This window comes from Echeneis naucrates, chromosome 13, assembly GCF_900963305.1.
Source record: "Echeneis naucrates chromosome 13, fEcheNa1.1, whole genome shotgun sequence".
Taxonomy (NCBI): Eukaryota; Metazoa; Chordata; class Actinopteri; order Carangiformes; family Echeneidae; genus Echeneis; species Echeneis naucrates.
In genome coordinates, this window is record NC_042523.1 from 380,027 (window position 1) to 406,773 (window position 26,747).

The 26,747-nt window shown below is 39.7% G+C and overlaps 1 protein-coding gene across 6 annotated transcripts in view; it reads left to right on the forward strand.

Annotated features, from left to right (window-relative positions):
• Nucleotides 1-26,747, forward strand: part of plekhg2 (pleckstrin homology domain containing, family G (with RhoGef domain) member 2) — a 104,755-nt gene that overhangs the window by 73,650 nt on the left and 4,358 nt on the right. For 3 of the 6 annotated variants that reach the window (XM_029518492.1, XM_029518495.1, XM_029518496.1), the window contains 15 exons: nucleotides 8,656-8,806; nucleotides 11,021-11,152; nucleotides 14,149-14,331; nucleotides 14,496-14,588; nucleotides 15,002-15,088; nucleotides 15,748-15,781; nucleotides 15,926-16,024; nucleotides 16,207-16,308; nucleotides 17,382-17,420; nucleotides 17,643-17,650; nucleotides 19,046-19,195; nucleotides 19,482-19,628; nucleotides 19,986-21,963; nucleotides 22,065-22,563; nucleotides 25,768-26,457. In XM_029518492.1, the coding sequence (XP_029374352.1) occupies nucleotides 8,656-8,806; nucleotides 11,021-11,152; nucleotides 14,149-14,331; nucleotides 14,496-14,588; nucleotides 15,002-15,088; nucleotides 15,748-15,781; nucleotides 15,926-16,024; nucleotides 16,207-16,308; nucleotides 17,382-17,420; nucleotides 17,643-17,650; nucleotides 19,046-19,195; nucleotides 19,482-19,628; nucleotides 19,986-21,963; nucleotides 22,065-22,563; nucleotides 25,768-26,457 (4,392 nt within the window). Of the gene's footprint in view, nucleotides 1-8,655; nucleotides 8,807-11,020; nucleotides 11,153-14,148; nucleotides 14,332-14,495; nucleotides 14,589-15,001; nucleotides 15,089-15,747; nucleotides 15,782-15,925; nucleotides 16,025-16,206; nucleotides 16,309-17,381; nucleotides 17,421-17,642; nucleotides 17,651-19,045; nucleotides 19,196-19,481; nucleotides 19,629-19,985; nucleotides 21,964-22,064; nucleotides 26,458-26,747 lie in introns of those variants that run through there. The other 3 variants (XM_029518494.1, XM_029518493.1, XM_029518497.1) reach the window with 3 other exon arrangements.

A 26,747-nucleotide genomic window follows, 5' to 3' on the forward strand; every position in this document is an offset into this window, starting at 1 on the left:
CTGGGTATGTGTGGGCTTCTATCCGGCTGCATGTTGATACATACAAATTATTGCATATATACACAGTTAAAACTTTTATTCACCAGCATCCATACGTGTGTGTGTGTATGTACGTGTTAGCTTCCATTGTCAGTGTGGAAGTCAACCTTTCCTTCACCTCACTCTGCTTGCTGCTCTCAGCCTGTCGCCTCCTTACAGCTCCATTAAACTCCAATAAAAATAAGTAGGTCAAATGCTTTCATAAGACCAACCCAAAAAATCTCTGCATCTCTCCAGTTCTCAACAGGAACCTCTCAGCCACTGCTCCAAATGCTGACTTATTCTCCTGCAGCATGTTACTGTGAGTTCAAGAAGAGTCCAGGGCATCAGAGTCCCAAAAATAATAAGTCTATGAACTGCAGAAAGACTGTCATATTACCAATCAGTTACATTAATCTGCCAAATCAGCAACCTTTACTGCTAAGGTCACATCAAACTACATGTTCAAAGCAGCCAAGCCATGCATTCACATAACAAATAAACTCAGAAGGGTAGATCTAAAGCAGATGGAAAAATATGCAACATCCTCTCATGAACCAACAATAGGAAGGCAAAACCTGGTGCTATAGAGACGATGTGGGGTCAGTGTGCAAAATTGAGGACATAGTGCAGTCTCAAACGCTGCATTGTTCTCTGTGTTGTCAGCATCAAAGCTGTTCAAAAGGAAACTGTTGATGCCCTTGTATTAAAAAAACTAAACAAAACAATGGCATCTAAAGAAATTTAATCAGTCAGTCACAATTACTGGCTTGGCCCTATATTTAATCCATTGGGTAGTTTGCCAACCCTTTTAAACTGATGGAAGATGAAATATGACATCATCTTTATATTGTTGCTGAGTTGCAATGATTCTAAACTACATAATATTTATTAACCCATGTGAATGTAATTAGTTCACCTTTGGACTGTAACTCTGCTGCTGCTAAACTTAAACCTAAACTTTATTTATATTGCACTTTTCATGCATATGAAAATACAACCCAAAGTGATTCACAGAACAAAATAACAAACATTACACACAAACAAACAATATACAACAATAGAAAATGAAGGCCCATTCCTCCCACCTCAACATATAGCACTGACCCCCCCCACACTCACACACACAGTAAAAAGACTGGTGACATGGCATGGCACTGAGGATCCAGGATCCAGTCCCCCAGGTCTGAGGGATCTTCAGGATGACGTCCACATGGGCAGACCAGACACAACTCCCTGCGTGGAGGGCCCCCATGAGGAGCTAAAAACTAAAGGATTGAGATGAAATAGGCAATAATTATAAAATATCTAGAAGTGTGAGGGTTTAAAAAGTAATAAAATGTATAAGACTTACAATAAAATAAATAAAAATAAAAGTAAATAAATAAAATAAAACAAAAATGATTAAGGCATCAGAATAGTAAAATAACAGAAATAAGAGGGTAAAAGAAATCAGTTAAAAGCCAAATTAAAAAGGTGAGTCTTGAGCTTCCTTCTGTGCGGCCATGAGATCCTCTGGGAGGCTGTTCCACAGATAAGGGCCATAATGGCTGAATGCAGCCTCACCGTGGCTTTTTGTTTTAACTCATGGTATGGTTAAAAGGCTGGTGCCAGAGGACCTCAGGGTCTGCGAGGGTTGCTATGATAAAAGCAGGTCAGATAGATAAAATGGCCAATACTATTAATGCTGTGATTTTTAAACTGGTGTAATGTGCTCTTGAGCTCTGGTCCTCATCAGCATGCGTGCAGCTGAGTTTTGTAATATTTGTAGATTATTAACACTCTTTTTGGGGAGACCAGAGAGCGGGACATTGGGGTTAGGATAAAAACCTATCTTCATATAAATTTTTTAATGTGTGGAACAAAAGAAAGCTCAGAGTATGACTAAAAGCTCCGTTTTGTCCTGGTTGAGCTGTAGGAAATTCTCTGCCATCCATGTATTTATATCTAAAATACAGTTAAAACCAGCATCAATTGGTCCTGAGTCATCAGGAGACATGGCAATGTACAACTGTGTATCATCAGCATAACTGTGGAAGCTGATGCCATGTCTCCTGATGACGTCCCCCAAGGGAAGCGTGTAAAATTTAAAAGAATTAGACCTAAAATTGACCCTTAGGGCACCCCACACCAAATTGCATGTGTTCTGGAGGTACATGTATCCTTACTTACAAAGAAACATTATGAGATAAGAGCAAAACCAGTTAAAAACAGTACCAGAGAGGCCCACCAGGTTTCTCACTCTAGTCAATAAAATGTGGTGAGCTACTGTATCAAAAGCAGTGCTTAAATCCAGTAGTCATTTAAAATCTTTAAAAGGGCTTTCTCTGTACTGTAGTTCATTCTAAAACCAGATAGATATTTCTCTAAAATATTGTTTGTATTAAAAAAAATAATTTAATTGATTAAAAACCAGTTTTTCTCAAATCTCTCAGAAATAGTAAATTGGATACAGGTCTGTAGTTATTAAAAATGTTGAGGTCTAAATTGCACTTCTTTAGAAGGGGCTTCACCACCGCCGTTTTAAAGGAGGTGGGGAAGACACCTGTCTGAAGAGAGCAATGTACTATTTTTAAAATCTGTTCCTCAAAGAATCCATAAAACATCTTTAAGAGTGTTGTGGGAACTGGATCTAAAAGGCAGGTTGTGGGCTTTCCTTGGGAGAAAACCTGACCAAGTGTGCTTGCATCAACCAAGGAAAAACGCTCCAGCGTTTCCTCAGATAGAAGCGACTGTCCAGATGTGTTAAAAATTAAATTTTGATGTGTTAAAAGACTGGACCTAATGTCATCGATTTTGCTTCTGAAGTGGTCTGCAAAGTCCTCATAGAGAGCGGTTGTTGGTGCCACTGAGGATTTTTAAAAATTTGATATTAGTTAAAAGATTGAAGGTGGAGAGAAGAAATTTAGGGTTGTTTTTATTATCTGTGATGAGTTTTGAGAAATGGGATATACTTGCCTGTTTGACGGTTTTATTGTAGGATTTGAGTTGTTCATGTAATATTTCATAATGAACTGTACTTACTCTTTCTCCACCTTCTGATGATTAAAACTAGTAATGTTAAAATACACGCAGTAGTGGTCAGACACAGCCAGGTTAACAACAGAGGACACACCAGTGGGCAGGCCATAGGTTATCACCAGGTCCAGGGTGTGTCTGTTGTGAGTCGGCTGTGTTGCATGTTGGTTAAAATCCTTGCAGTTTAAAAGATTTAACAATTCTCTCAATGTGAGATGTTATCAATGTGCAGATTAAAATCACCAGTTATTCAAATTCTGTTATAGGTGATGTTGATTGATATGATTGATAAAAGCTCTGGAAATTCACTAACAAAATAAAGAGGATAGGAGGACTGCTAAAAACAAAGGCATGAAGCTACTCACCCTCCATTCTTGCGAATGACATCTAGAATCACATCTCTACATTGTGTGCTCCGAGCGGCTCCAGGGGGTGATGTCACAGTCAGTCAGTGACTTGTTCAGAGGCCAAGCTGTCAGCTGCTGGTATAATCAAAGTTTCTGGGATCATTGTGAATTTTTCAGTGAGTGAGGAGAAGTTGGTCTGAGTTTATTGCAGTAAAGACAGAGAAACATGGATAATAAGATATTTAGAGCATTAGAGGCTTTGGAGCTGGATTTTTATGATTTTACTGTTCAAAAGAATTAGCAGAACTCCTGACTAGATAAAGAAAGAAACTTCAACTCAACTCTTGAGTAACCCAAACACATCCATGTTACTTTCTGTGTTGTTACATTCAGTGTTTCAATGACCCATTTTTATGCACTACTATGAACTTACTGTGAGCCTTTATTTAAGTCTTTATTGACTGACATTTATAATTCGGTCAGGTGGTGATGGTCCTGAATATATGAGGCACTTCAAGACATATTTTTTTTTTTTACGGAAAAACAGAATGAAAAAGCAGAAAAGCCTCATAGCGTAGATCTAAAACGGCTTTAAGGGGGTGTAACTATAATTGGTTTACTTAAATCAAGCTTTCAGTGCATGTTGGACCAAAACCTGGCTGGTCAGCCTCATTGTGGCTTAATGTAGCTCCAATGTAATATTAGTTGGGGATATTGTAATCATGATTTTTTACCATTAGTCGACGGAATGAAGTCAGACCCATAGGAATTACAATGTCAACTCATTACAGTATGTAGACCCACCCCCTCTAAACAGTTTGTAACCAGCAATGGGCAACAGCTGTCCAAAATGTCAAACCTTCGAGCTTTGACACCTTGAAAGTTTCTCTTCACCCAACAACATTACTGTTTTACTTGGATGCTATAAACTTTTCTCAGTGTTCAACCTTCCCAACACTCACATAATATGTGGCCAATGAAACTCTGAAACCTGGAGTTTCTGATTGAAAAGTCAGCTTTGAGCAGAATTTGTAATTATACGAAACACATAAATTTCTTCAGTGAGAACGTGTATTATTTTCAAATCAATGTGCTCAGTGCATCCACAGTGAGACAGTAATGCAATTACCAGAAGTGAAGACAGTTGGTCTCTGTCAACGTCTGCTCTACATTTTTCCACTGTGATCCGCTGGGTCATATTAGGAGGGAAATCTGCTGGATTGCAGGTTTGTGAACTCCAGTGCAGTCCCATGGGGAATATGAGATGAGAGTCTTTGTTTGGTTAGTTATCCTCCATAAAAATTGAAACATGCCAAATAACAAAAGGGCTCCAGGAATGCAGATTCTTTGCCATTTGAAATTGCCAAAAACAGAGCTGAAGAGCTTTAAAGAAATCTTTTCTTTCACACTTTCTATTAGTGTAGACTAACGTATAATGAAACACACTGCTATTAAAATGACATTAACAGACATGGCCTGGTCTCTGTGCATTGATTCCAGTGGGATGACTGAGGCAGATGCTAGGTAAATTATGCTGCTAAACTGCATTCGGATGTATGTGCTGTTTGTGATGCTGTACATTGATGAACTGCAGAACCGGCGGCTTTAGAGAAGGGTGAAGGGTGATGTCTATCCAGCTAAATCTTAATAGGATAGAAAACTCCTCCAGTGTCAGGTCAAGGCCAATGGCACTTTGAAGCAAAAGTATATCTGAAAGTTGAGTTGCAGGTTAGTCGGTTTTTCTGTCAGAGGTGGTAGCCTCTTGTTTATGGGGCACACACTCTACTCGCTACTTCACTGGCACCCCAAGGGTTTATCAGTTTGGATGAAGTGATATCCTTCATGGAGCTCCTTTCCAAACCTTATTAATGTCATAGTTTAAGACAGTTGAATGAGGGGGAAACTGGTTTCTTTCCTCATTCTCAGTCTGCATTTTCCGCTCAAATTCACAAAAGTTCATCACCTTAACAGCTAATATCACTCTAATGTTGAGTCCCATGAGTCTCAGTTTACACGTAGCTATTTCATGTGTCTTCATATAAGGTTGATAACCATCTTCATGAAAATTTACCCATCTTTTCAAGATGCACTCAAATACCCAGAGTAGATTACAAGCTGCATCTGAAACGCTTACCAAGTCCCCGATTTGTACTTCTGAGAGAACCGATATCTGTGGATAAGCAACAGTCTGGCCTTGGCAATGTCATAGCTTTTTGGGGGGAAAACAAGTAGGAAATCCTTCACCGACCACCTGTTTATTAAGGGCATCTTTTGCATCAGCCTTTTAGAAATTTTCATGCATAAAATGTATTGTATTTAATGTCTCTTTTGCTCTTTTTTAAATGTGACCTGCACCCTCATCTGTGGAGAATCTTATTTAATTTCCATCGTAACAGAAATGTGATACTGACAAATAAATCTAAGAGTCATCAATGTGTTCATCTCCATTTATGGATCTGAGTTAAATGTTTGCAGCTTAAAAGCCTCTAAGAACTGATACTCAAGATGGGATGACTGAGTACAAGTTGTGAGGGGAACTATCTATATAACTCTGACACACTATACACTGTGTGTTAGCAATAAAGTGTCACTGTCACTCGGTCACTTGGAAACTATGCAAACCAAATTTGAGGGTAGAGTTGAGGGGAGTGTAGAGAACTGGAAAGGTCTGTTGAGTTGTGAGTAGCTGTACAGACTGGCGGCTGGTGTCAGTTTACTTGTGATTGGTGGAGATCAATTCCAGCTAATGGGAAGAGCTGTAATCAGCTTCACTTTGTGAGGATGTAGAGGTAGACATGAAAACTGCTTCAACCTGCACATATTGAAGTTCTGCACTGATGTGTGTATCAAATTAAATTACACACATCTGTTTCAACAATGACACAATTTGAGATGAACAGAAAATAAATTATTATATTAAACTCTGGGTGTGCTCAACTGGCTGTCATTGTGTTTCGTGACTCTTTTCTATAGGCTGAATTGATGGGAATCTGAACAGTTTCTAGGAATGTCTCTGGTGTACATATTTCATATCTGTCATATGCTTTGAATTCTTCATACAGCGGGTTTTGTTTATCTTATTGAACGCAGCTTCCTCCAGTCTGAGATCCCATATTATGGCCTCGCTTCACTTAGATGACTATGCAGGCCCAATTGTGATGTTCAGACTCTGACAGTATGAATGCAACTGCGTCTTCACCTACACTGAGATTCAGAACAGTCATTCTATATATCAACCCTCATGTTCCCGAAAATGTTTCTACTGAAGTTTAAGTTTGGATTTGAAGCTTCATTCATTCATTCATCTATTCATATTCAACCGCTTATACTAACATTTACAAATCTAGAAGAGTCCTAGGTAAACCTGCTGGTAACCTGTGTGTCAGGGGTGGCTTCTCTGTTGAACACATCACTGATGTGTGTAGAAAATATTACTGCTGTTCTGAGTTCCCAAAAACCTTCCTGTGATTAATGCCTATCATGAGGGGGGAAAAAAGCCTCATCATTCCTCTTAAGCTCATTGCTGTCTTGACCTTCCTTGTCCTATCCTCTTTTTCCCCTTCTTCTGCAACCCATCTGTTCAGACTTCCCCAATATTGTCCCTTCTTCCCATCTCACCGACGGCTTCCAAGATTCTTTGGCTTCATGACATGAGAAATGTTTGTCAAAACAAATTTGCTTCGTGGCACTTTATTTAGTAGGAGTTGGACGTAAAGTAGCACTAAATATTTGTAGTCATTTTATTTATTTTATTTCTGTAACAATAGCCTGCACAAACAGCCAGTGAGATATTTCAAATGCTTTTGGCAGCACAATAACATGAATCTATGGCAGCACTACAGCAAATGGACCCAACAGATGAAGAGTCTCTAGCATCCCCCTTTTCCTTTTGTGTCCCTCCTTTCTCCATAATCTGGTTAACATTTTGCCTTGCTGGTCAGTTTGTCTCTTTCAAATATTTTGAAGGACTTCCTCCATCATCCCCAGGCTCATAATTCCTTCCTCTATCCCATTTTAGCTCTTCTTCATCTTCAAGACATCTTCAATATTTTCCTGTCTTCATCTTCTCTAACTTTTTCATAAATTGTCATAAATTCTAATTTCTTCAATCTTTTCAATTTCCTCTCTTTCTTTTCTGAACTAGTAGTGAACATCGGGCAATGCCCCAATCAGCCATGGAGTCTTTTTGCTTCATCATCTTCCTTCTCTTTGTGGTCTTTGAGGCATGGGAGTTTAAGTAGAACTAAATATTTGTTCTAATTTTACTGATTTTATTTCAGTAGAAGTAGCTTACACAGACAGCCAGAGGGAGATTTCAAATCCTTTAGCAGCACAATAACATAAAACTATTGCAAATGGGTAATAGTAACTTACTGTGATTTCAAAAAACAAACTGAGTTACTGTAAAGGATGGCACTCTACCCATCATGCTATTCAAATTACAGTAACTTGCTGTGAAGATATGTCATGGTAGGCTTAGTGGGCAACTGGGGGTATTTTATTGAAAAAACTTCAGAAAAGGGTAACAGTGCACATGTAGTCATAGACACACACACACAACCTGATGTCATGCAACCTAATAAAAACATCTCTGTTTTTGTACCTCTATTAACTTTCAGTTCACTTGACCTGGGTCTGAATTCTTTGACTAATTTCCATTGCCATCAAAGGCCCAGTGGCCTCAGTAGATTTTTAAGAGTTAGGGCTCAAAATGGGATTAAGATAAAACCACATTACCATTTAACAGCTTGTTAAAGCAAAGTACTGGCAAATTTGCCAGTGTAGTTCAACGCTGCACGACAGTGCATTGCATTGGATGCTTACTTTGCTTTAACAAGCTGTTAAATGGTAATATACTTTGCCACTTTTTGATAATTTAACATCTGAAAATACACACAGCAAAGAATATTTCTTGTGGCAGCCCAAGTAATACATTTGTCAAACTGTGAGGACCACACAACTGTTTTTGTTTATTTTGCCTGTGCAAAGATAAGGTAACACAGCTACAGCAACTATGTTAAACCTGATAAATATTGGCCTGGGGAAAAATCTACAGAGTCAAACTTAAACAATCGGTGCTGATGTTCTAGTACTTTCAACTGAACAGTGGACTGTTCTAAATATTTTTGGGTTAACAACTTCTATAATAAACAGGATTAAGGGGCTCTTTTACCAACATGTGACTGTTTAAATTGTATTTCGATATAAATTTTCATCCCTCTTTTTCCTCTTTCTTTGTCTCTCTCCCACATTTCCCTCGTGCTCTCCTCAGCTCTGTGGCAGTACTGCGGGAGTGTATGAAAAACCAGAGTCTGGTTCACTTCTTCCAGGAGCGACAGATGACCCTAAACCATTCGTTACCTCTGGAGACATACCTACTCAAACCAGTGCAGAGGATCCTCAAATACCATCTGCTACTACAGGTGATACTGCAAAAACTAACAAAGACTGTCTGTGGAACCTTCAGCACCCCACACAAGTACAAGTAACTAATCCTGCTGTACCACTCAAATACAACCGGACACTGCAGTACCTGCAGACTAGAAATAAAACTCCCTAAACCACATTTGAGGTCTGTTAAGAAGATGGATTATGAATGATTGACTGATTGTACCATGGTGGTGCAGTGGTTAGCATTGTCACCTTACAGGCACCCTTTGACTTGGGGGCTTTGCCTGCTCTCCTTGCACCTGCATAGGATCCCTGTAGGTTTCCAGCATCCTTCCACAGTATAAAGACATGAATTGGTTAGTTAGATTAAATTGAGACTGTAAATTGCCCATAGCTGTGTGTGGGAATGTGAAAACCAGAGACTTTTTTTAAAAAATTGAAGTTGTTTTGTGGGTCTTCTTTGGCTTTACCTACTAATTGCAGTTCAGATAGGACAGTGTGTGTGTGGGGGGGGTGTAATTCAGCCATGTGTCAAATTCAAACCCATGCTGCGGCTCTACCCTTCTTTTTAAAAGTGGGTATTGCAGCATGTCAAGTAGATGAAGAAAAAATAAGGTAAAGGTAAAGGTAAATTGAGCAGCTTTCATTGTTATTAGGATCATATTTGACCACAGAGAATTACGATGTGACTCAAGTCACTGAGCTGTGAAACATCTTGAATTCTGTGAACACTCATTAAGGCGGACAGATTTCTCAGAGGAAGTTGATGAATACATAAAGCTTTGGTATCAAGGCAACACGTCTGCATCCTGTCAGAAAACAGAGCTTTTGGCTAACAGTCACACAACAATCAAAGTTATCCTCCTTTAACCCAGATATACAGTATGCACCGGAGACAGAGACCAGCCAAACTATACAAAATATGGAGACCCACATGCAGACATAGCATACAGTTCAAATAAATAAATTAAAGAGAAATACACACTGGTCACCTGGCCAGCATGGTGGTAAAGCTTCAAAATAATTTTGAAAGCACACAGCCACAGATCAAAGCGTCTTTTTTTTCAATGGCAACAATCTGAGGATAAAATCTGTTTTTCCAGTTTTCACAGTGACTAGCAGCTCACTGTTCCTCTGCTTTGTCTGTATATGGTGTGTTACCTTTGTCATTTTGCTCGTTTCCCAAGCTGAACCCTGCTGTGGGATGTGAGTCCTTTACATTCTGCATCCATATGACTGTGTAGAACTTCCTTTACTTCAACATTTCCCACAAAGAAATTAGCACAGGTCCATCATTTGTAGGCGACATAGACAGATCTAAATGGAATGTCCTTTACACAAATACTGATAAAATCATCAAGGAAAAAGGGAAAAGCATTAGAGGCTGAAAATAAAATAGTCTGGGACCCCAATGGCCCCAATGCCTGTGTCTACCAGGTAAGATAACACTGATAACAATTGTGTCTAATTCATATAAATTAGCACTGTAACTGAAGACAGCTGATGGTCATCCATGTCCTAATGTGCATAGACGTTAGGAGAGGAACAATACAGTCATACACACACACACAAACACATACATACAGAAACACACTTACAAAGGCCCACACACACAAAAGCATCTTTTCTTAATGAACTTTTTCACTGGTTCCACACCAAACCCACCTCTGAGAGCAGGATGATGAAACTGACAGCAACTAATAGAAACACACAAACACAAAAACACACAGACAGTTGTGTCTCTTTGAGTCCAGGGCATTGCGTTGACTTACATTGATGTCCCATTACTGGTAACCTTAACCGTACCTCCTACTTGCCTAAACCAGAAAATTATCATATACATGAAGGAGACTTGCTTTTTTTTCCCATAAGGAAGCCTAATCCACACAATGTAATCACATCCTCACGCACACAAACACACACATATGGAGTATATTATTTCCTGTTATTGCTGCTCTGTCGGCAGTGACCAGATTAAACATTGCTCAAACATATGTTTGGATCTGAGCTGGATTTTCCCATAATCCAAGACTTGTCCTGCTTCAGTAATTTCTACGATGAACTTCTGCGTTGCTCCATATTACTCCCTTACTAAGCACACTGAAAATGGTTCCATGTGTTAGATTTCATTTGTTCCTCCACAGTCAGATGTTATACCTGTTAGTGAATATTAGTTAATGTTGAGGAATTTTCCCTACTGGTCTTGTTTCTGAAACTTACATTGAAGCTGGCCTGTATCTTCTCAGGAACTCTCCAAGCACTTTGACAAAAGTGCCCCTGGATACGAAATTGTTGAGGACGCCATCATCACTATGACCGCAGTTGCTTGGTACATAAATGATATGAAGAGAAAACAGGAACACGCTGTGCGATTACAGGTAAACACACACATAAGCTGTGTCCCAATTCAGGGGCTGCATCCCTTGGGGGATATTGTCTACAAAGGTGTGGTCCTTCATAGTTGTTGTGGACCGTAACAACCAAATCCAGTCCACGGAGGATTTCTAGTTTGCATCACCAGGTGTTTCCCACCTTACGATTATGTGTGTAGTTTCCTAGGAACCATAACAATGTGTATTTTAAATGAAATAATAAAAATGTTTAGCACCTACATAATAAAACATTTAGCTGCAAGACAAAAAGTGCATAAATTTCATAAAAATGTGGCACACGTTTTGACCAAATACTTACATTTAACAATGTAAATCACTGACTCTCTGTTGGTGTATGTTGGGCCGCGAAACGGCCAACTGCCATCATTTCCTAGAAATATGAGGTACATATGTCACTTCACAGCCAGAAGGTTCTGGGTCTCTGGGTGTCTGGACTTTGCTTGTTTTTACGCTTTGCCTGCTTCGGTTCCTTCCAGGTAGTCATGCTTATTCCCACAGTCCCAAGACATGCATGCTTAGATTAACTGGTGGCTCTATATACCCTGTAGGTGTGAGAGTCAAGTGTGTGTGGGTGAATTGTTATATGTCTCTGTGTGGTGGCCTGTTGTCCTGTCCAGAGTGTAATTCATTTATTACATTTTATCAGTTCTCTGGACTTGTTGCCGTTATGTTATAGTGTAATGGCTCCAATGTTGTAAGGGTAAATTTAGTGTGCATTATTTACTTCGGTAAGTCTTGAACTTGAAATGTTTCCTCTCTAATGTTAAAAATAAACATTCCTCCTGGGACTGTTGTCCTGCTGTGACAGCTGCAGGTGGACTAGCTTCAGCAGCAGCAAAGTAGTTAGGATGTGTCCTAATTTTAAAACTTGGTGGAAGGGGGCATCAGTGGCACAGCGCCCCATAAACAAGAAGCTACAAGGTCCCTGTCGGTATCATTACCCACACTCTTTCTCCCATTTGTTGTCACTTTTCAAGCTGTGCAACCGAGGAAAACATTTAAATGAAAAGAAAAAAAGAAACTTGAAAAAATATTTTGAAGTTTCTATTCGACTGAATGTAACAAAGTGAAGAAAGGAGAGAAACATGAATGTAAAAACTTTCGTACACAAGAATCAAATAACTTTTCCACACTGTGAGGATGAGATGGAGGGATGGTTTAACAAAACAATTCTAATGTGAAACATGTTGTTTTTATTATTACTGATATTATTAAAGACATAGCTATAAGGCCAGTGGGCATGTGCAGTGGCGAATGGACTTGTGTATCCTGAACATCCAACTAGCACCTCCTCCTGTGGCCTGTACAGAGACAGACAGGCAGCCATAGGTCAGCTGGTTGAATCTCAGGTGTCAAACTCTACAACCTCTGCATTTCAACAACTCCCCCAACATGCTGACTAAATTAGACACACAGGAACATGTAAATAACTCGATCAGTTGTGTGTGAGTGTGTGTTTTCACACATTTCCTGTCATTTCTCCATTGGTCTTAATTACGTAACATTTTTAAAGTTTTGCCTAAGATGCAGTCATTCTGAGGCGTTTCACCTCTGCTTGTGTTTCCTTTGAGAGGGGTCAGTTAAATTCAGAGCAAAAGTGCTTGACGGAAAAATATTGCAGGATAGTGCCACATAGTGTCACCAACAAGCAGCTTGCACTCATTAGTGATATTATGCTTGAATTTGAATGACCCTTTAAAACGTCTTTTGGATGCAGCTGACTTGAGCATGTTACCATAGACATGCCATTTAAAGCCAAACATTAGGATAACAACCTCGTTGGACTCCGGTACAACAGCAACATGTGATGCAGATGAAAAGGACAAGAATGAAAATGTTGTCATGCATTGTCAATGTTTTCATTTGCCAGCTGGGTAAGCACTGAATAGAGCAGAGTATGGTGTAATTGCAGATGTAAAGGAAACAGACGGAGGGAATAATTTGATAGCAATTCAATACAATCTTTGTCATAATAACAGTTATAAATAACAACGAAATATCTTTTGAGCATCATTATACTGGCATAGCAAAAGTAATAAAGTGTAAAAAGTGCCTCCCAAATTTAGAAAAAAAAAAAATCTAAAAAACTGTCTTACAATAATGAATCAACCAACCAAATTGATATTTTGTCTTTTTTGTCTCAGGTATTAACACATCTGATAAGAGGACTGCAAATAAAGCAGTCTTTTCATTGACACTTATTATTTTACACCTAGTATCATTGACTGTATTATGAAGCATTTTAAGTAATGTATTCCTATGAGATTAAACGAACTATAAATATGGCCAAGAAAGACTAAAAGTTAAGAAAGAAAGAGAGGGTATTACACACACAAACTGTAAACTCATAGAGATGATGCTTTAGCACTGCTTCAGTAAAAGTTCGACTGTTTTGTGGCACGGGGTAACTGGATTTTGGAACTCTCACATACATATGGGTTCTGTTCAGACGTGATTTCAAGATCCATCTCAGGTGTTTTAGATCAGAAGACTTATACACAGATAGCACTGTTGCCCCACAATAAGAAGGTTGCGGATCGATTCCCGGCCTGGGGCCTTTCTGTGTGGAACTTGTTCTCCCTGTGCCTTTGTGGGTTTACTCCAGTTACCTCCCACCATCCAAAGACATGTTTTGGTTAATTGCTAACTCTAAATTGTCCGTAGGTCTGAATGCAAGTACAAGTGGTTGTTTGTCTCTGTCTGTTTCTGACTGGAAATGGATAAGCAGATGAAGATGAATTTACACAAAGACTATGGAATCCAAAATTTCCAAAATCCAAAATTTGTATTGATCTTAAAGCAGTTTTGGGAGCTGGTTTTCAGTTCTGCAGAGATTCTCTGCTGAACCTCTCTGTACATTTCTTTAACGGCTTTAATTTGCTCATTGCATGGATCACAAGCTTTGCGTGTCTGGAGAGTTTACAACAGAAGTCTCACTGTGATGAACGTCTGATATGTTATGTGTAATCTCCTCCTTACAGGAAATTGAATCATTGCTGGTGAACTGGAGTGGGCCGGACCTCAGTGGGTTTGGAGAGCTGGTTCTGGAAGGTTCTTTTAAGGTCCATAGGGTGAAGAAGGAAAGAGCATTTTTCCTTTTTGATAAAATGCTTCTGATCGCCAAGAAGAGGCTGGAACACTTTGTCTATAGCACACATATATTTGTAAGCTCCGCAAGTGTTTCTTCTTGTCATGGATTCCCACATTTACAGAATCTCTTGTTTTACTGCAACGTGATCTCGATACTCCATTGAATAACATGTCAAACCTGATTTTAACACTAGGTCTAATGCTCATGTATGGTTTTATCTCTCCTGTCCTGTTATAGTGTTGTAATCTGCTGCTGGTAGAGACACTGAAGGATTCATTGTGTTTCAAAGTGTCGGATCAGACGATTCCTAAACAGCAGCACATTGTCCAGGTGAATGACGTTACCACAGGAGTTCAAGTCCACAAAAGCTGAATCTGATGGTCTAATCTGAATTATCTGAACTCCTACAAACAATACAGCTTAGTCATCTGTGTAATTTTACAATCAAAAATGCTAAATATATATATATGTGTGTGTGTGTGTATGGGCTTTTCTATCTAAACAAAAACAAGACAAGACATTTAAAAAAATCACTGCAGGAACGTATCATTATCTGATATGTGATATTAAAAAGTATGAATCAGCTCCAATACCACAATAAAAAGGCCTTAACAAATAACATATATTGTTAGACGGGAATGTAATAATTACATGCAGGTTAGTGGTTACAGTATCTAAAGAATATATACTATGTAACTCCTGCACTTGTGTCATTAAATCTGACTCAATGCGACCTCATACAGACAAAAAACCAGGAGGAGAAGAGGCTGTGGGTTCACTATCTCAAGAGACTGATAGTAGAGAATCATCCTGCTTCCCTCCCACTGAAGGTAAAGACATCCCTGCCAGAGTTTTAACAACGGATGATAACATATTGGTAAATGTGTCAGTGCTTTACTTTCATATGAATAGTGTATATATTTAATGTCAAAGAGTGGAAAGTAATATCACTGTTGTGCCAGTAGTATAGGTAGATGTAACAGTGACTATTGGCATCAGGGACTGTCAGTTATCTCAACAGGATTAACTGATGTCATTCAGCAGATGAATGATCTCCAGTGGCAGCAGTTTCAGTAGTACGGTCTTTGCTGCCATCTGTGGGTAATCTGCACAAACTACGCTTCTTTATGAGGTTTGGTGGCTGTGGTTCTGAAGGTAAAGAGGTGTGTATGTGGCGTGTGAATGTAGCAGAGGCTGCAGATATTCCTATAAATCATGTCCTAAATTTCTATCTTCCACACCTTCTGGAACTATCAAGACCTGATGTGAACAGTCATGATTACTGTTGGTCCACAGAAAATACTGCTGAGCCACTGTTACTTTAGACAAACCACAGGTGTGGCCCCTGTCAGTACAAGTCCCCAGTCTTTTCAGTATTCCAAACTTCAAAATCTGCCCCCCAACCCATGACCCACATGAAGTGGGTCAAAAATTGCTATTTTTTTTCAAAAAGAGTGAGAAGGATTTTTTTTTTCTGTGTTTTTTCCAGGCAAGACAGGTCTTGGGAGACAACTTCTGTCAATGTGAGTCCATGCGCATACAAACACACACACGCACATTGTTATTTTTAAAAATATTTCATCATTTCCTTCATAAACAAATCCATTGTGAATGATTTTTTGAGTGTGTGTTGGTTGGATTATACGGTATCACTTCCTGTGTTTCAGCCCCTCAGTTTGACCAGGACAACCTGAAGAAGTCCTCAGCCTCACCACGACTGGATGATATCTACAGCTATCACAGAGGCAGACGCCAATCAGGTCAGGGTCAGTGGTTGTTTTCTTTGTGTCAAAGTGATCTAGTTTGTGATGTGAAATCCTTTTTAATGATGGCCATTTGTGAGATATCCTTGTGACAAACCTAACAGATCACTTAATTTGAAGGACAAGGGATTACATGAAAGATCATAAATGTAGCCTGTGTCTGTCCACCCTGTTTGTCCCACCAGAGCCCCCAGAGCTGCTAATGTACACACCTGAAAAGTCAAGGAAGAGTCTGCCACTACTGCTGGAGGGAAACCTACCATACAGACGCACCAGAAGACAGTCAGGTAGACAGAAGACGACTTAAGAACTTTTCCCAGAGCCATAACCACACTGAACTCACACATGCATACCCCATCCCAGGGGCATTGCAGACACAGCCCCCCAATTCCTCATATTATAAAACAAACTTCTCTTGCAAATTCCAATATTCCTATAGTGCAGGAAATAAGATATGTAAACATGTGGAAATAGTACTCTTTACTTCACAAAATATTAACAAATAACCTCTGAATGTTTACAGGATGAAAAGCATATACTGTATATGCAAATAACAGAAACTGAGAAAAAACTTTGTTGCACATTGTGTAGAATTAAGTTACCTTGATAATAATGAATAAACATTTGAAAATGGCCTCAAACAGAACGTGACATAACAGCTGAGGATGCACTGATATGAGCCTTAAGCTAGTTTGTTTGTTAGTCTTACCTCCGTCAAAGCAGCCAAAACATTTTATGATGACCAATAGTGTTTTAGTCAAAATAAAACCATACATAATGATAATAATGACAGTCATTTCCCCATTATTTCATAATCTACATCAATTCTGCCAACACCAGAACTCCTGAGACTGAAATGATTTCGTCCTTTGTCTTTTTTCCCTTATATAAAACAAGTCACTAGGACAGCCTTGTTTCACCTACGTAATATTGCAAAAATCTGAAACTTTATCAAGAGGCTGCAGAAAAATACTTGATGCATTTGTTTTTTTCCTCTGCTCTACTGTAATTCATTACTACCTGGATGTCCCAACTATTCTCTGTAAGGAGTTCAGCTGATTCAAAATGCTGTGGCACGAATATTAACAGAAACTAGAGAAAGAGATCACATTTCTCCTGTGCTGCTGGTGGGGGGGTTGGTTAACTGAGCCCCCTTTATAAATATACAGTACAGGCCAAAAGTTTGGACACACTTTCCTATTCATTTGAATGACAAGGTGTGTCCAAACTTTTGGCCTGTGCTGTATTTATATACATATTAAAAAATTTGATTTCATTTGAACCTTTTTCTCAATGAAAGTATGAAGAAAGTGGGTGTAACTTAATGCTTCAACCCTTATAAAAACTGTATTTCTTCCAGCTCCTGCTAAGGACATCGAAGCAGCATTTAATCCCAATGGTGAGAACCTTTCAGACATATCTTTGGAACAGCTTTCATCAAGATGTGAAGACACGTGCCTGCAGCTGTGCAATTTCAAAGCAGCAAACCTTGCCTGCTTTTCTTTTGTGACAAGTGTGGATGCCAAGTAGTTAAATACCCCCCAAATGATAACATTCTGTCTCTTCACATTCTTCTCTTCCCGGTCTGGTGATTCCACCCCACCATCTCGGAACCTTTCAGCTTTGATGGTGAGTGATGTGAAGCTGAGCACTGCCACTGAGAATTTGACACTCTCTCCTCTGACTGAGTTCTGCTACAGTTTTAACTTTGACGTTAACAGAAAACATTAAAGATCGATAATTTAGGTGCTATGGCAGCATGTTGTTGCCTCACAACAAGAAGATCGCGGGTTCGGTTCCCGGGCTTTTCTGTGCAGAGTTTGCATGTTCTCCGCATACTTGTGTGTGTTTCATCCTGGTACTTAGGTTCACTCCCACCTACCAAAGACATGCACGTTTATATTGATAGGTGGTTCTAAATTGTTCGTAGGTCTGAGTGAGTGTGAGTGCTTGTTCGTCTCTGTCTTTCTCTGTGTGTTGACTCTGAGATGGACTGGCAACCTGTCCATGGTGTAAGCCACCCTCGTCCAAGGTGAGCTGGGATTAGCTCCAGCACTCCAGAGACAGATAAGCAGTAGAAGATAAATGATTGAATATTTAGGTGCTCAACAGTGAACAAGTTTTTCATTTAGTATGGAATAACATAACAGCACATGAAAACTACCACGTCAGTCCTTACCGACATTGGACAAGAGTCGGTATTTGTATAATTAATTACATATTTATTGGATTTTGTGGACCATAAGGCACAATGTCAATGATCGGGTCTACCTTCATATATAAGGCACATGATAAAACATATAAAGCGAAGCACAGTACGTAACGGTTTTACAAAAAGTGGCAGAGGTCAGCGTCCTGCGTACTGTACTCTGATTGGTTTATTGTTGCCAGCGATAGCAAACACCTGAACGTTATGTTACGTTAAAAACCTAATGTTGGCTTGACGTCTAATTAACTGTCTAAAAAAAACAGTAAGGTAACACTGACTAAATGTTGAATGATGGTTGGTTCCCAGCACGACATAATTAGTTATCTAACATTGTCTGTGGTGCAACCCATATGCAACCAAGGACCAACATTAATACAACGTCCCTGTGTCAGCTGGGAATGCTCCGAGGATCCATCAAGTGGAGCAGCTTCATCACTTACCAAAGTCACACTAAAACATTTTGACAGATTTTTGAGCGCAGTGTGCAACATTAAATTGGTTCGAGGTCAGTAAGTACAACAAGAATTCATACACATGGTGCACTGCCAATTTTTGAGAAAATTTAAGGATTTTAAGTATATGTATATGAACCTGGGATTAGATCCAGCAACATCCATGACCCTGACAGATAACTGTATAGATAATGGGATGAGATATACGAACATAATATAAAGTGTACATATATCTGTACATTAATGAACATGTGCTGTATTTAAATATATTGTAAAAAATGCAGTTCAACATTTAAATGTATGAGGTGTGAGCTCCCAGGATAAAAAGTGACTGGCTGGCTGTGTTATGGTGTCATTCTGCAGCAGGCAGGCAGTGAGGGTGAACTGTGCCAGGCTGACAGTCTGGGCTCAGCAGGCAGTAGCAGTACGCTTGCATCCTCTGTCATTGAGGTAGAAGCAGAACGGGATGAACAAGGTCTGACACTCCAGCCACGAGCCAGCCACGAGGAAGAGGTATTTCACCCAGACCAGATGTCATGTAACGTAGGCTGATTTCAATGCCCTCCTCCACTGGCATCATTAAGACAACTCTACAGAATTTAAATTTGAGACTTGAATGAAGTTGAGCAATGTCACTATACAGTAATGTGTAACTAAAATAATGCCAAATTCTTAAGCTGAGATGCTTGTGATCTAGTGCAACATTTAGTGGTCATTTTTTGTACTTGGACTTTACTGATGCTTAAATACCAATAACATTCAATGTCTTCTGATCTTAATCTGCTGTTCTCGTTATCAGGAAGAGGAAGGGTTGGCCCCCTTTAGCCCTCCTCCCACTCTGTCCATCACTGAAGAGATCCTGGAGTTCATTAACCAGAGCAGAGCCAGGGAGGGACTCACCTCCATTAATACTAATGCAGTGGTTAGAAAACATCTATTTTTAATGGTATTCTTTAGTTTAAGAATGTACCAGCCAGCTTTGTGGCTCCAAGAGAATGTGATGTACATTAAATGTATTTGGTTGTGATTCCAGTTTTATCATTTGTATCCCAAAATTGTAACATTTAGGTACATTTAGATTTTGTCCTCATGGGAAGAGCAACCATACTGGAAAAGTGCCTGTTAGATTGTAATGTTTCTTGTATGCAATTGCCTGATAAAAGCAGCATTAAGTAGCATCATTTAGAGGACACAGATTGCACAGTGTCTTTACATACTATATTATTATTCATTTATTGAGAGATAATACTCTTATCCAGTTCATGGTATAGTTGTTTTTTTAAGTGTCTTATTTTTCTTGCAGGAGAAGGGGGATCAGTCCAAAGAAAGTGAACCTCCAACTAACTGGACCAACTTTACTTGCCCACTTGCCCCGATTGCTAGTTCCTCTAGCTCAGACCAGAGACCTGCATCATCAAAGGAGCAGGACAAAGTAAAGATGGAGGATGACAGCTCCCTCCCTCAAAAGTCCAAAGGCCAAAGTAGCTGTGGCAAGGGAAATGAGACAGATAGAATCCAAGAAATTCCAAATGAAACAAGTCAAATGGAAAAGAGAGGGAAAGCAAATGATGAGACACAAGGACAAGGAGTAGATAGAGAAAATGAAGAAAATAAAGCAAAAGAGGAAGGAAATGGGCAGATCATCCTTTGTGCTGTAACATCAGCCCTTCATCCCTCCATCTCAGTGAAGGAAGAAATTGGGAACAACAGCAGTTGTCATTTACACAAAGAAGAAGCAAACACTGAGGCCACCACTTCCACCCTAAACCCAGATCTCCTTCATCACCCCATCCAAAAATGCCAGCCACCAACAAGAGGCTCACATCTCACCAAACATGATATGAAGATCATTGAAAAGATCAGGAGTTACTATGAGGCAGCAGCAGAGGCAGAAAAGGATGATGCAGAGGTGGAACATGAACAGGGAGAAGGAGAAGTAGCTGCATCAAGAAGACGTAACAGTTTTTCACAAATTCCATCTGGTTTGGTGAAGGAGTCTGTGTCACGCTTTGATGTTGGTGGACAGACCGACATAAAAGGTGGGCAGGCAGAAACCGAGATTGGACAAAACAAGTATGAAACAACTGAAGCAAGTGACAGAAAGACCAGTGCAGAAGCAGAACCCTCTTGTCAAACCGGTCCTATCTCTTCTACAACCCCACTCTTGACAGATGCAGAGAATGATTCACAGCAAGATAAACCCATCCCCACCTGTCTAAATTTTGATGCAGGAGGACTACCACCTTCTACTGAGATGCATGAAAAGGAGAGTTCATTCCAACTGGGTCTAAATCTGCAGTTGAACCAAGATAGGCCTACTGGAGAGGAGAATGAGATACAGGACACAAACATAAACCTATGTATCGGACCCCTAGAGGAAAGGCAAGACAGAAAGACAAATGTTTTAGCTTTTGGGGAGCATGGTGAAAATTCGCTGCAGGGAGAGAGACCATCTATTCCCAAATATTATGGCCAAGAAACCAAAACCTGTGCCAGAAACAAAGGTGGTGTGAAAAAGAATGAACCTCACAGAGGAGCCCCTGTAGATAAAAAGGGAAACTACAAAGAACACTTCACACCTCTCATACCAACAGGCCAAAACCAAAAAACTGAGACTAGGAACCAGTCCATTTTAGCTGTAACCAAGCACAAGGACCTGGAAAAGACCAGCATTGAGAATCTTCCAAGTCACATAAAAGTTGGTAGATGGTCCGACCACTCTAGGATTGTCAGTGCTAACCGAGCCTTGTTTGAAGCCATGGGTTCGGACGTAGCTGGTATTGGATTATTTGAGTCTAGCCCTGCAGTGGACCCTGTGCTGATCGAAAATTCTGAGCGTATTCTGAGCAAAGTCCAAACACTAGCCCGGATGTATAGTGCCAAAGCCAGCACAATGAAGGTCCCACTACATCAGAAAAGGGCCAGTGGGGTTAGGAACCAATCCTGGAGCTCAGGTAGCCAAACTCAGAGCCAAAATACAAGTCGGGAAGCGATTCAATCTCAAACTGAAAAATTTGCAAAGCACTGGCAACAGACACAGTATAAATCAGGAATCAATCAATCAGATAACCATTTGGAAACCGAAACTGGAGCCCAAACATACCTTGAGACCAAAATTCAGAGCCAGCCCACAACACAAACTAGAAAGCACTCACAGGTTCAAACTAAAAGCCAGCTACTGAGTCAGACACATTATCCAAGCCAAAACCAGATCCGAGCTCCAGGTGAACTCCAGGTGAGCTGCAAGGACCAGAGGATTCAGGAGGAGACCCTGACTACTGGTAAATTGGCATTTTTCTAAAACTGTCAGAATGAAGAATATTAAACAGAGTTTTTACTCTTACAAGCAGTGGCATTTTTTTCTTCTGTTGTTCTCTTCTAGATTTCCAGAGAACAGCAATGCCCCCTTGTGAACCTTTGCTGTTTGGTCATATGATTGTCAAAGAACAGCTGATCTCAGCCTGTCAGCACCAGACAAATGAATTCAATCTTTCCAGGCCCAGGGACTTCATCTCTGCCCTGACTAAAGAGAGAAACTCCATTGAGGCCTTTAGGTCAGCTGACAAGTCAGACACCAGCTGCCACACCACTGGGAAATATCCATCCAATTCAAACAAAGAAAAATTGTCCAGTCAGGCAGAGGCAAATACCTATAACCTGGGGTGTGCCTCCATTGACTGTTCTTTGACTTCTACAATAGCCAAGGATTCCCTCAGTAGATCAGTTGAATATCTGAGTCCCAGCTTATGCTACTCTGCCACTAAGAGACCCATGGCCCCCACCATGACTTTGGATTGTGGAGTCACAGATTTCAAGGACAAATGCACCACTTCTTCAGTGGGGAAAGGAGGTGATACAGGAGACACGGAGAAACGAGAAGGGTGAGTGCATAACGTTTAAAGACATCACAACGTGAGTTCAAACTCTGTAAAGGAAGTGGTGATAACCACTATGCAAAGTGTGTTGGCTTTGTAATCAGAAATGCCTGAAAGATTTGGAATATGTAAATGTTACTTATTATAGCAGGACTGGGCCTGAACTGTGACACCCTCCTTCACTACCCGTGATTAAAGATTAAAGCAGCCTCTGGTGAAACCGGTAAAGTAATCTTGAGCAGGTTCACACCAAACTCTTTCCAGAATTATTTGTAGAATTCCACCATGAGCAAACATTTTACGACAGTGAAGTGAAAAACTTCCTTCAAGAGACCCCAAGGTGGGCAGAGCCGTCTGTCTCTGAGGCATTAACCTTCTCTGCCTGTGAAACCAGAGGAGGGGGGAATTAAAGGGGTGAGAGGGATAGTTAGAGAATGAGAGCAGGAGGTATATTTTGCTTGCATAAAAAAAGCTAACAAAACATACAAATGTAGAAAAGGATTAATGGCTGGTACCACTAAATGTACATTAGTAATATTAGCAAGTAAAAGAATAGCAGAAGTGATAATGGAAATGGCTAATAGTGTTTAATGATCACTAATGGTAACTATTGTAGCAGCAGACATGATTCAACACCTGTAGGATGGAACAAAACACAGACTGGAGGAAGAAACAAAGTTAGAGATATGTAATGGAGTGATATACATCCATGGAGAGAGAGAGAGGGAGACAGAAAAAGATTTATTAAACCTTCAATTTATAACTGTAGGCTCAGGTTTTAAGCCTGATCTTGAAAGCTGCGACAGAGTCCGTCAACATGGACCAACACTGGAAGTTGGTTCCACAGAAGAGGAGCCTGATAACTGAATGATCTGCCTCCAGATTTACTCTTGGAGACACGAGGAACCACAAGTAAACCTCCGTCTAGAGAGCGAAGTGACCTCCTGAGAAACCAAGAAACTGTGAGCTCTCTGAGATATGATGGAGCTTGGTCATTAAGTGCTTTCTATGTTTGGAGAAGGATTTTGAACTCTATTCTGAATTTTACTGGAAGCCATTGAAGAGCAGTTAACACAGGAGAGATGTAATTAAAAATAAAAATAAAAAATTAGTTTTCTTATTCGTGCAGTAGCATTCTGAACAAGGGTTTTCTAAGAACTGTTGGAATATCCTGATAGCAATGAATGACCGTAATCTAGTCTAGGGGTAACAAATGCATACACTAGTTTTTCTGCATTCTCTTGAAACAGTATGCTTTTAATTTTTGCAATATTGCATAGGTGAAAGAAGGCTGTCTTAGAGGCTTGTTTTATATGAGGAACAAAGGATATGTCCTGGTCAAAAATGAGTCAAAGACTCCTTACAGTGAAATTGGAGGCTGAGGTATGTCATCTGCAGTTCTTAAATGATGAGATAATGCTTCTCTAAGGTGATTAGGAATAAGTAGGGTAACTTCCATTTTGACTGAATTTAAAAGTAAAATGTTCCAGGACATCCAGGATTTTATGCCTTGACATGCCTGAACAGTGACGACCTGATTAGCTTCATTTGGCTTCATAAATCAGAAAATCATCAGCATTGCAGCAGAAATTGATGCCATGCTAAAGGAAACATATATTGGGTGAAAATGACTGGTCCGAGTACAGAATCCTGTGGAACTCCATGATTAACTGAAATGCTTGAGGAAGAACCATTGTTAATACGCAGAAAGTGATATCTATCTGATAAATAAGATCTAAAACTCCTGAATATGGTTCCTTGAATCCCAATTTCATGTTCCAGTCTCTGTAATAAAATATTATGGTCTATGGTGTCAAAAGCAGCACTGAGACCTAACTGTACGAGTATGGAGGCCAATCCGTTGTCTGCAGCCATTAGAATATCATTGGTAACTTTTATGAGTGCTGTTTCTGTGCTTTGATGGACTCTAAAACCTGACTGAAACTCTTCAAACTAGATTTTTCAATGCAGAAGTTAAAATCATTAGTTTGCGACTGCTTTTTCAAGAAATTTATAGAGGGAAGGGAAGTAAGATATGGGTCTATAATTAGCCAAAACATCAAGATTAGGTATTTTTGAGTAGCGGTTTAATAACTGAAGTCTGAAGAATCTGTGGTACATAACCTGAAGATAGAGTAAAATGAATCAGATCAAGAATGTAGGCTTTAATTAACAGAAAAACATATTTAAACAGTCTGGTCAGTATCAGGTGTAAGAGACAAGTTGATGGTTTAAATGATGTAACTATAGAAACTAGCTTGAAGAAATTTAACGGCGAAAAATATTCCAAATACAAAACAGCCGTTAGTTGAGTTGATTCAAAAGCTGTTGTATTTGATATCAGATTACTCCCAATTGATGGTAAGTGATACATTTTCCACCGATTGTTAAAATTTGCATAATGTGGCTGTGGCTCTCAGCCTGGCTACAGTGCTGAAGAGAAACCTGCAGTTGCTCTTTTCATCTATTAGTAATGAGTTATAGGGTCTTCTGACATTATGTTGTGTTTTTTGCATTTATGTGTTTAAACTTGCTTCCTTGATTACATGTTTTTATTTTTACATTTCTGGATGCCAATTTCCTTTCCATGTCATCTGTTTACAGGCATGGATTTGAGAACTATACCTCGAAGCCAGCCTCCTCTGTTTCATTACATTCTCTTTCAGAGAGACAACAGGATCAAGATTTGAATATAGTGGTGTTCAAATGAACATAGAGCTGAAGAAAATAGAGCTAATCACAAATTCATCAATATGAAAGTTTACATAAGTGTGGATTATTTTATACTAACATACTCCTCCTGCTGCAGTCAGGTGTCAGTGATACAGAATACTCAATAATATTATCCATAATCAGATCATTGACTAGCAGGGATTTGGGCGATAGTGATATCACATTCAATAATCCACATTTAATGACTGTCGAGCAGTGATATTAAATGAAGCTGAGGTTGCAACCTCACTATAAAGCTTGACATACAACACCAACACAGCCCTTTTTACAATTTCATTGCTTTTGAAGAACACACATTTTCAAATTGGAAGAGGTGAAATTTTACTTTGGTCACATTTCAATTCTTGAAGTCTTTAGAGCTAGCAATTCCTAAAAATTTGCAAGGTTTGTGTAATATTGTGTTGTGTTCTTCCCAGTAGGAATTGAATTATTGCTTCTCGTAAGACATTTTGCGATTCTCTCCCCGGTTGTTTGCAGGTCAGAGCACAGTCCTGGACACCTTGTTTCCTTAGTTAGAGAAGATTCGACATCTGCAGACATCATTACACAATCTGCACATAAATACAAGCAGGATATATCAAAAAGACATATCCCAGAGTGTATGGACAATAAGGACACCTTAAGTAAGGTTGTCCAAAGTTCTCACACGGCGCCTGAATACATGGACGGAGACCCATCACCTGGAGAGCTTGAACTGACTGTAACAACTATGCAGTGGCAGTCTCCACCTGAGTACCAAAGCTCTGTGGTGCACCCTGGACAGCAGAGCCAGCTGGAAAAGGATGAGCTCCAAACTGAGCAAATCAAAGGAAACAAGACAAAGTTTGATTTAAATTATTCATTTCAAAGCAGGATGACTGTACAAGGGTCAGCAGTGATCTTTTCAGAGGGAATTTCTGACTGCAGATCCTCAAGAGAACAGGTTATTTCACCAGAGCTGAATGAGTCTTTGCCACCAACCTTTGAAGCATTTCAAGTTTCTAGTTGTTCAAAGGCAGAAAACCCAGACAGAAAAGAAGGGGCAGCATCAAGTTCAGGACCATCACCAAGTCCCAGCCAACCACGCCCTCCATCAGCACAGACTGGAGACTGCCAACTACCATTCATCAGCCAGAGGCCAACAGATGTTCCCACAACAATTGGTAACTCCAATTCATATGAAAACAGGTATGTGACTACCTACAACAGCTCATTAATCTCGATTTATTTATTAGTAGGTGCATGGAGTAAATATTACACTGTTTTGTTCATTCATGCCCCTATCCTTTCTAAAAGAAGCATGGTCCCCTTTTGTCCCCACATTTTGTCTCATTTTCTGTCCCCTGTTGTCTTTCTTCTGACTTAGTGTAAAATTAAGAGGACAATCATCAGACTTTGATGGGATTTGAACTGAAGTCTGATGAGCAAATCCTGAGGTTAAGTACCTTAGGGGCTCCTCTGTACTGTCAGTACAAGCT